This window comes from Papilio polytes, unplaced genomic scaffold (genome assembly GCF_000836215.1).
Source record: "Papilio polytes unplaced genomic scaffold, Ppol_1.0 DF823991.1, whole genome shotgun sequence".
In the NCBI taxonomy this organism is placed as follows: Eukaryota; Metazoa; Arthropoda; class Insecta; order Lepidoptera; family Papilionidae; genus Papilio; species Papilio polytes.
In genome coordinates, this window is record NW_013525213.1 from 1,419,941 (window position 1) to 1,430,960 (window position 11,020).

The 11,020-nt window shown below is 34.2% G+C and overlaps 1 protein-coding gene across 3 annotated transcripts in view; it reads left to right on the forward strand.

Annotated features, from left to right (window-relative positions):
- The window catches only part of LOC106101300 (protein spire), a 113,726-nt gene that overhangs the window by 60,737 nt on the left and 41,969 nt on the right, over window positions 1-11,020 (forward strand). For all 3 annotated transcript variants that reach the window (XM_013280474.1, XM_013280476.1, XM_013280475.1), the window contains exon 3: window positions 1,766-1,889. In XM_013280474.1, the coding sequence (XP_013135928.1) occupies window positions 1,766-1,889 (124 nt within the window). The remainder of the gene's footprint in view (window positions 1-1,765; window positions 1,890-11,020) is intronic.

Consider the following 11,020-nt stretch of genomic DNA (forward strand, 5'->3'; position numbering starts at 1 on the left):
GGGGTGTTTCGAAATTGACGTCATTCTTATTTATTTTTTTATAGTTTTATTGAAGGGGGGGTCATTAAGAAATGACGATGGGATGATTGTAGGGGGGGGGAGGTCTAAAGTCTGAAAAAATCCATGACGTAATTTATGGACAGCCCCCAAGGTATGTTTTATAATGTAACGGTTAAAATGAATTTACCTTACCGGTCGTCGTTTCCGTAAACATTCTAGTATAATATCAAATCTATTCGCGTAGCATAATTTCTTCCCACGGCCATTTGTTTCACATACGTGCTTTGCGTGCGATTGGTATCATCAAAGCTGTAACACTGATATAGCATAATAAACTTTATCACATCACAGCAAAATGTAAATTGCAACGAGCTCATATTTATGATGCGCTGACCATCTCGCTTACTATCAAGTTATTCTCAACTCTACATTCAATGAAATAGGGTTTTAAATAAAATGATTTAAGGAGATAGCTTCCGCGGCATCATAAGCACAATGAGTGTTAAACAGCAATGTTTTTACGAGCATTAGTGTCGCATCTATCATACTAAGTACAGTAAGAAGTAACGTAAGGACCCACAGATGATGTTAAATTATTTCTATGCTGTAATATCCGGCTTCTTGCTTTATCACCTTACCAACTGATTCTTCTCATTGACAGTAGACTTCTTATGTCGGTTCAGACAAGAATATAACGAGCTAATACAATCGTAAAATATTTGTTCTGAATGTTAGATAATCGTGTTATAAAAAATATCTCAACAAAACCCTTCTATTACCCTAATAATCAGTTACAGTTGAAGATTGCTAAGGACGCTTGTACACTAGGGTAATCATGGCTACTAGTTAATGTAATTATATGAACTGTGTTGTCATTAACAGTGTGGTTATAATAGGACTAGAGTTTGAAACTAACAAAGCCTACGAAATTTCATATTTTGAGATTCAACTACATGTTTTAAAAGTAACATTATTTTTCCGTTCGGTCGCCTCTTTGGTGTGTAAACACCCTGCGAATCGGATGTTGTTATGGCTTTCGGCTGGCAGTTACGCAACGCGCTGCAACACGACTGAACTCAATATCGCACGTGATTTGCATACAATGCCTCTTATCCGTTGCCATAGCATCGGCTAGCTCTGTTGATCCTACTGCCCCGTGCAAACTCTGACCGTAAATCGTATTTTACTGTTTATAACATGTTTTGGATGTCTTTTGTTTCACTGGAAATAAATGAATAGCGCTACTTATTACTTCGTTCTGATACTAAATTATTGTACAGTAAAAAAGTGTACGGCAAAACAATAGTTATTTGGGTAGAGCTTAAGAACTAGCTAAAATAAGAGAGAGAGAAAGAGAGAGAGTGAGGTGATCGAGAGATATCCATCTTGTGGCTTTATAATGTAACTTTTCGGTACTGAAATCATTAATCAGGTAATATCAGGTGTTACAAAAGCAACGTGTAATGGGGTGTGCAGTGTTGCGTTGCCGCGGCGTACGGGCGCGGTGCGAGGTCGGTTGGCCAACATACATACAATGCCGTACCCCTGTTCCGTTCATCTGATAGTCACGCGGGGTGCTTCTTTTCACAGATGCTTTGAAATAAATTAAAACAAGCAATAGGTTTTTAGTACTACATAAAAATAAATTGAATGACAACTCTTTACATAGATGCTGTTAAAGCTGAAGACATGACAAACGCACATACGGCGTCAAAACGCTATTCAGAACTAAGTTCGAAATGTCTAATATTGCTGATTGTTCCAGATGGTGGTGAACCTGGCGCTGGTGATCTACCACGCGCTGGACTACACGCACGCGGAGGATGAGGAGCGGCTCATCTCGCCGGACCTCGAGGGCCTCATTACCGACATGACGGCATGTGATGCCGGTAAGTTACAAACAAGTAACAGATTTAACGAGATAGGGCACAGTTGTATATAGACTTTTACGAATGTAATTTTTATCTACAACCAGTGTTTATCTCTTCTTAAGAAGTGATGGACCATCTGTGAGAAGGATTCTATTTCCCCAGATCTGAAACTTCTTGTTAGATCTCACATATTCATGTTAAAGGTAAACACTTCAGAAATTCGAAGTAAAAGTGCTTTGTCTGCATTAAGCATTTCATTCATTACGACTTTGAATTCAACAAAGAACTACTTTCTGATTACCTAATATCTAAATGCTATTACAACTGTCGTAGATCATCATTAGTAGTGTAAATATTTAAGCCGTCCATTTCTGTAGATGGCCAGTCCAAAGTTGGCAGGATTTGTCGTAACGAGAGCTCCCTGTAACCGGATTAACTGTTGCAAAGATGACGCGTTTCACCATTTTTGAAGATAGGCTCACTTTTATATTAGCATAAATCGGTCTATGATAATTTGTCCTATATTTCTGAGAAAATGTTGATACTTTACACTTAGTGATGATTTTATATTTGTTTCATTTCGATTTGATATTGTGTATGAGTTTTAAATAATTTAGATGTCCTTACATTTTTTCGTAAAATAATGTTAATTACCATAAGGTCTGATTATAGTCTATTAACTCCTAGAAATGAAAGTGATATCCCATCCGTATATTTTGTAAATGAAATTGCAAAGAAAGTGGAACTTTTCATGGAAAAAATTGTTAAAACTAAAATCGTGATAATAATAGAAAGGGAATTGAAAGAAATGTAACGGACGGTGAATAGCCCTTGTGGTTAGAGATATAGCACCTACAGAGAGTGCGGGTTTCTCCGCTTGAACTTTCCCCTCGCTGACCTTTCGCCAGATCACGTTATTTGTCGCAAACACTGCGTTTGACGGATTCAAATTTACACTAGCTACCGTTTTAAAATCAAATTTAAAACATCATAAACATTGAAATTTCATTTATTTAATGCACGGGTTATTAAGAAAGAAATACAGTTGGAAAAATCTGGAAAATGTCGTGATTGGATTTTTAAAGACTGCCAGACAATGGACAGACAAAGACTGAAGATGATCACGAGAATTAATTGGAAGTGTCTTTCGAGTGCAAATATATTTCGTATCCATTCTTTAAATAAACAGTGATATCATTTTCAAAGTCCAAATTCCATAATAATATCTAAAGCGATAATGATAAGCAAATGTCTTGTAAAAAAGATTGTGATACAATTTACGTCCTTCCGTTTTCTTTATACCGTTTAAAATTATGAAAATGATTAAAAAGTTATAAGTAATGTTAGGTATTTTCTTTGCCCTTTGTTTGTTTTCGATATCCCTTACAGAATTGATGGTGTTTTGTTGTAAATTATGGCCGACGATGATTGCGTGTAATTGGAATGTTGGATTTATTTGTCCCATGCTGAGATCTGAATGGGAATACGTGCGTGGTTACTACGAACTTTCGTTTACAGTTAGGGTTACGATAGATGTGAATACTTCGACGTTCATGTCTTGACCCTTGATCTTTGCTTTGGGAACCGATGTTTTATTAATTAAATTTAATGTCATACTAGTTTTATTATTAGTGTTCGGATCTAAGTTTATAGTCGTAATATTATTATTGACCGTCAATGTTCTTCTTTCGCTGTTGAACAATAATTATGACTATGTCATTTTTACCGGAATTTTTTGGCTTCGTTAAGGTTCGACGCTAGTGAGAGTTGCCCCTTTCAATTCTTATATTCAGACAGAGAAATGCTATTACAAAATGCTGTATCATAATTACTACGTACAACGCACAACTATTAATTAAGTTGCTAGAGATTGGGTATCTAAGCTCCATTTGCGTTAGAGTAAAGAACAATTGCGGGAAAACTGTATACATGTTCATTTGTATTGTAAGATTCAAACGTTATGAATGCTCAAAGGTCTATTGCCGGTGAATTTGCCTTCATTATTATTTTTGCTGCCGTTACCTCAAATTGTGTTGTGCTCAGTCTCGTACTATATTTGGAACTGCCATTAAGTTTGGATGTCATTATACTCTGGATTAGTGTTCTTTACAACTTCCGGCTATTTTATGCTCTTGTGCATTTTCTGTATCAGCTTATGACTTTTTCAAACGTTCATACAATTCACATTTGTGTTATAAATCTAAAGTTACATGATCCTTTTATAAATACGGTAGGCTTGCAATCTCACCTAAGTTCAACACATTAAGTTGTCTCAAATGCTACTTCGTTTACCTTTAATGACAGAATTGTTAAATGCCTCGCGGATAGGATAATAATTTTCACTTTCTACTAACACTTTAAGAGCATATTAAAGTAGCGAATAAATTTAAAACTTGTACAAGCTTACGTTTAGACTTTATTTTATTTATACTTTGAAATATAAAGTGAAAATTGAGCAGGGCTGAACGTAATATTTGTATTGGAATATTAAATAATAAGTAAAGCTACCATAAAATATAAGATTATTAATATTTAACATGAAATAAAAAAAATCTTACTTTGTAAAAATTGTCAATAATAATTTTCATTGCGTTATCTTGTCTTTGTAACCAGAAACTAACATTGCAATATCAACCTCTGTACACAGGTTAAATGTTTTAGAAATCTAGAACCATTCCGTTGTTGTAGCTAAGAACCTTTATAATTTAGTAATAAAGGAAATATAATAAATAGGCTTAGAGGTCCTCATAATGTACACTTTCTCTTATATTCGCATTACGAGTAAAGTTAGAGGCGTTATTCGAGTTTATACTGTAGTAAAGCTGTTGGCACATTATGCCTGAACTCCGCCGACACCGACTCAAGCGCCACCCATCGTTTAACAATGAAATAGTTGATTTTCCACACCTGCATTTCACCTCTCACCTTTGTTATATTCATGCTTACGTATAGACACGCACACAACAGTTTATAAGAAAGGAATTGTCTTATATTTCATTTTTAGTTATCTAATGTGGAACTTTTAACTCCATCTGGCACTTAAACCAACCAAACAGATACAGAGAACCTTCTTAAGATTAAATCATAACCTTATTGAGTACTGTGGAAAACTTTAGATTGTGATACTTTGATACATTTATATATTATCTATTATCATATATATATTTACACAAATATTTACAGAGTTTTATTCCCTTTCTTGTTATTTACAAAACTATATTTTTTTTTCCCAATTACATTTTAATAACAGTAAAGTTTAAACTTGATTAACTTATAATTAAATACTAAAACACTGCCGTGAGAGTGGGTTTATGTAATTTTGTGGTCAGATAATATTGTATCTGTGAATTCCGGTGGCCACGATACAGGCATTGCCTAGTGTGGCCATCACCAGATAAGCTTAGCTAGAATAACTTAAAATAACGACTATTTTTTTTTTACTAAAAACACAATAAAATCCATACATAAATCTATGTATAAACATATATAACACTTTTTCTATCTTATTCTAATTTGCCTTTTGATACACCTGAATCGTCTATTATAATCACAAAATCATTAATTAATTTTATTTATCTTTAATGCATTGTGTGTGCGATTGTATCATCGGATTTTCCACGTTTCTCTATAAAGTTTTTTCATTGATAGCAGTCGTTGCTTTGTAATCGAGTTGTAATCTCGCGACACCTTTACGGTTTCCTTGTTCAAGAAATGCGAAATGCCGACAGACGGTCTGCGATTTATAGCTTTATAATGGACCAGCAACGGAAGACGTGCCGTTTTGTATAGCTAGCGATTTAATGCACATCGAAACGTAACATCTCCACGAGTATAAAGTAATTTATTCTATCATATAACATTCAGTACCACAAATGTGTAGAATTGATTAGAACACTGATTGAATAGTTTTAAGAAGAGTTAACAATTTTAAATTCTGCCTTCAAACTCCAAAGTTCTTTTAGATAAATAGATACAGGTTTTCACACTTTATCGTCTTTATAAAAAAAATAATAAGAAATGTAACCAACAAAGTCCTCATATCTCGTACCGTCGATAACTAGTTGTACAAAGATTAAATTACAAATGTATTTATTTCTGAATACATCAAAGATGTATGTATGTTCTTTGAATAGACAAAAAATTGCATAAAGACACCTTTGACATTGTCTGCGATCATGTAACGTATTTAAATACTAATGATGCTATACAGTTTGGAGACAGAAATACTAAACGATTACGTCACAATTCTTTACCAAAGAACTACGATATAAGACAGACTGACAAATTGTTTTTTTAGGATTCTGTTGTTGTTAAATATAAAATTATATTTAAGAAAGAAGCACTTTTTGCTTTGATGCAATTGAAAATCAAGTACAAAGAAACAATAAGAGAGAGTAAGTGGTTATGATTTTTATCTCGGAAGCATTTTAGGGCATCGCATGTGAAGGTAATGCGGGTCAATCGGACAAGCAGGTGATCGAGTCCATACAATTGTTAGTAAGGTCAATCTGTTTTCTATTTGATACAATAGGTTAATTTTTTATAACGTTAGTATAAGAAACGTGAATGAACAATTTTTAAAATTTTCTCTAGGATTTTGAAATAATCCCACTCTAATATTGTTACTTTTTAGTAACTATCTCTGAGTTTTACGCAGACCTTTTAAAGTGTTGATAATCATCATCCTCCTTGTTCAACACCCGTAGGGTCGGCGCAACTGGCTTTTGTCCTCCAAATAACTCTATCATACGTCATCTCAGTCATCACTCCCTTTTTGATCATGTCACCTTTCACACAATCCATCCATCTCTTTCTTTTGAAGTGTTGAACAGACTTATTAAAGGTCATACTTCAAGGATCTCTACCTAGTTACATATCATCTTGTAATTTGATCTACATTTATCGACACTATCTGCTTACATCCGACACTTCTTGATCGATTGTCACTTATTTAAATAGAATTTTAATATGTACGGAACATCTCGCATGCGATACCGCAGCCGCGATTGCAATATCTTTGAAAATAAAAGGAGAAGAAAGTGCGTTGCTTTTATCGCCTTTATTCGCAGATCTAAAGAGTGACCGCGATGTTCCCACGCCTTTGCCGAACGTCTAGTTTCGCCCTGAGCTATTCGTATGGAAATACTGACATAGATCGTAATCTCTGTGTGCCTAAAATAGAAATGATCATCTCTCTGGTTTCAAGTGTAACTGGGTCCTCGTATTAACGTTTAATTTTAATAGAATTAACTTTGGACTACTGCGTATTTTAGAGAAATGTTATGTGCGTATTCAGTTAGTTGATTTATTTGTTAATGAGGGTTTTCTAGGATAAATCAGTAGAATAAGTAACTAGTGAATTATGAAACTAAAGAAAAACTGACCATTAGTGTTCGGTTGATTTTGCACTTAAATCCCAAGCAGAACCATAAGTGGAAAATATGTTAGACGAGCTGTTGCCCGCGATTTCGTCCGCGTGGTATTGGAAAACATACAAACTATATAAATTACAAAAAGTTACGTATCCCTCGGGAACCGGATATTTCTCGGGGATGAAGCTTATCCTATGTGTACTTACTACAGACTTTGTTTTATATCTGTTCCAAATTTCAATAAGATATGTTAAACCGTTGCAGAATGATCGAGTAAACATTAAAAAAACTAAATCAATGAATCCCACGGGAACCGTAACTATTCCCGGGATAAAAAGTAGCCTATGTGTTCTTCCAGACTATGCTCTAAACCTGTGCCAAATTTTATAGAGATCCGTTCAGCCGTTTAGGCTACAAACGCCAACAAACATCCATCCATCCATCTAAACTTTCGCATTTATAATATTAGTAAGATTAATAAATTACTCTAGATTCTAGATAGTTTAATGTTTTTTAGTTGTTACAGCACATTTATCCTGTATCACGGTTAAATAAATTCCACTGGTGTCAATTTTAAATTAGAGATTGCAGAATTATTTGAATGTATGGCGATAAAGTTGTGAACGCTTTGCTATCTATGGAGTGAGTGTAAATTCTGTAAAGACCGATGTAAATACAAAACGCCAAACTGTCTGGTGTAACATTGTACGTTTAAATATCTGTCCAGATAAGTAATCTATTAGTCTTTTACTAAGATTGTACGTTATGTATTTATTAAGATAGATTATATCGTAATGGATACGTTTTAATCGTATTTCCATGTTAAGAATATATCTTGATGTATAAATTAAATGTAGACTTTGAATTACAGTTTTAAAAGCTTTTAATAGCAGTCTGAAAGAGTATTTTTTGACGTATATAAAATGGAGAAAAGTCTGGTAAGTATTAGTGGATGTTCTGTTTGAACGTTTTGAAAAAGCTTGCCCAAAAGACATTGTTCGACCTTACATTTTCAGTATAAAATGTTTTCTAATGTAGTATAGTTTTATTTATAATTAGATAAAGTAGATAACGTAGCTTTTTATTGTTGAAAAAATTTAAAAAATCGGCCTAGTAGTTTTTGAGTTATTTCATTGTATACACAAATATATATTATAATTAGGTTACAATTTAATGAAAACCTTTCTAAGTATCCTCACTTCCTCCTATCATCGGCTGTGTTATGTATTGATGAAAACGCCCAACGGACGACAAATTGACTTTTAAATTGTTTCCGATGTTAGCCGTAGCTAGCCATTAATCTCAAGTCTTTTCTCTTCCGTACATGAGCTTTTTGCAATCTTTATTGATTTAATGCAGACTGCCTATTGTTTTATTTTCAATTTAAAACCCTCTCTTGTGATACCGTTTTGTCGTATTATACAAGATTGCTAAAGTTTCCCTGCCCTAGATGTCGATGAAATTGCAAATACTTATCGATATTGTAGCAGTTAGTCCATCTCTAGTTGTAATGCTTGCCGGCTTGCTACAGATGATTGATGCATTTGCACGTAATTCGCGGGAAATGCGTGTGTCCGACATCTGTACACTCTCACTAACATTATCCACATGTGATTCTTTTGTAATCTCATCTTTTACTTTCCTTTGCATTCCTGTGATTCAATTGATTTTGTCTAAGAGACAGAGAAATCGCATTTTTAATGGCTTGTGATTTTTGTTAGTAAAGGCGGGAATAATGTAAAGTACCTACGTCTTTTAACTGCCCTGCTACTATTCAATTTATTGCTTTCGCCCGCTACTTCCTCCGCGTGGAATACCTACGTGTTCTTCCAGACTATTCTCCTACTCTATGCCAAATTTCTTCGAAATCCGTTCAGCAGTTTATCCATCCATCCATCCAACCATTTATCTATCCAAACGTTCGCATCTATAATATAAGTATGATGTCAATGCGCACAGTTGTTCCGCTATTTTGGGTTATCAAGTGGTGTTTTTTTCAACACTATGAAATTCTATGCTTGAAAAGCTCTTCATATAAAAGCTTTAGTTTAGCAGTACTCGTGTAATGACACAATGTTCTCGCGCCGTGTTCGTTTCGTCACACGTCAGTGTGTCATTGTGTGTCATAGACTGTGAAGAATGCGGCGCGTGGCTGCGCTCGTGGGCGTCTTTGTTGCGACTGCTGCCTAATCAACAATTAATTTGATAACTAAATCAAGGCGACGTTGTTGATTTTAATGATTTGAATCGTTAATTGTAATCATTATCGACTTATATCATTAACTAGCTGTTCCCGTGTGGCTTTATCCGCATGGAATTATAAAAATTTTATTTTATTGTTTACATTTGTCAAATTCTCAATTGCAAATGTAAAGTTCCCGTTACCATATTATTCTTGCTTCGTTATTGGCAGCTTGTAGTTTACGGTCCATTTCCCACATGATGGTTGGAAAAACCAATTTATTTACCCCCTAAGTTTAATACTGTGAAAATATATAGCCTAAAGCGTATCATAAGTGTAGGGCTTTTTTATTAAACAGAGAATTATTCAAAAATATACTGTGACTACTGACATCCTAAGCCACGAAGTAGTGTGTCTTTACGCTTTAATTTATTAGTTATATTTATTGTTGGCCTAATAGTATGAAGCTTTTGGCTTCTAAATAAAGTTTAACAAAACAAATGTAAAAAAAAAATTATTTGTTATAAACCAATAATAAAACAGTCATCTTTATAATATTCATATTAATAGGAATAAATAACCTCGTTAGTTTGTTTAGATTCTCAAATAAATATATAACAAAATAATTCTAGTGTAGAAATTCTATTTTTGCTATAACTTGATGGTAGTGTACTTAAAATATACTTTTAGGATATCAGTATATGACACGTCTGTAAGATATCGCTGCACTCAATAACGACTGGGAGGTATAGGAATTGATCGTGAGTAAAAGTTACAATTTAAAAGGTTCTCTCGAACACCGACATTATTCAAAAAGACTGCCGAAGATTAAACATTAACTTGTAATATATTGCAGTTATGTTCAGAAATAAAATATCGTAATATAAGTCATTTATCACGTTTAAGCAACGATTATTGTACTTTCGCCTGTACAGTTACTGATAAAACATCTTTTTGGTGGGAATTAAATGAACGGACACGTAAGTATGTTTAATTCAATTATAGCCGAATGCTGAAACGACTTTAATAGTGTAACAGCATCTTAAATGATAAGGCAACGTTTTAAACTCAAAATTGTATGAAAACTTTTATGTCAGATAGATTGTAAGCGGCGATTACGAAGCGAACTGTTTGAGATTGGTTTCAGTATCCGACCGTGAATGTCATATACATTATCCACGTCGTTTAAGAGTATTTAGCGAGCGTTCGCACGGACGCGAAAACGCTAGGCGGTAACTATGTGTCAAAATAGAACGTATGGGATTGTATGAAGCTGTTCATACGGGGGCGTTTTTCTTCTCGGCGTATTTCTCTACGCGCACTGTTCCATTTTGAACACTAGGCGTTAGCGTAAAAATAAAATGGAACGTATGGAACTTCATACAAGTGTTCGCACGGGCGTAGTGGAAATCGCGCGGTACGCTACACTACTTTCCAAAATTACTTGGGCCATCCAATAATAAACATTTAAAAAAGTCTGATTAAGTTGAACTGTTGTCTTTATAAATGATTTTTTTTTTGGGAATTTCGTCAAAATGTAGATGGACAAATATTTTTGGAGCCTAGTGTAATTGTTTTAACGCTCACCGCGCTGT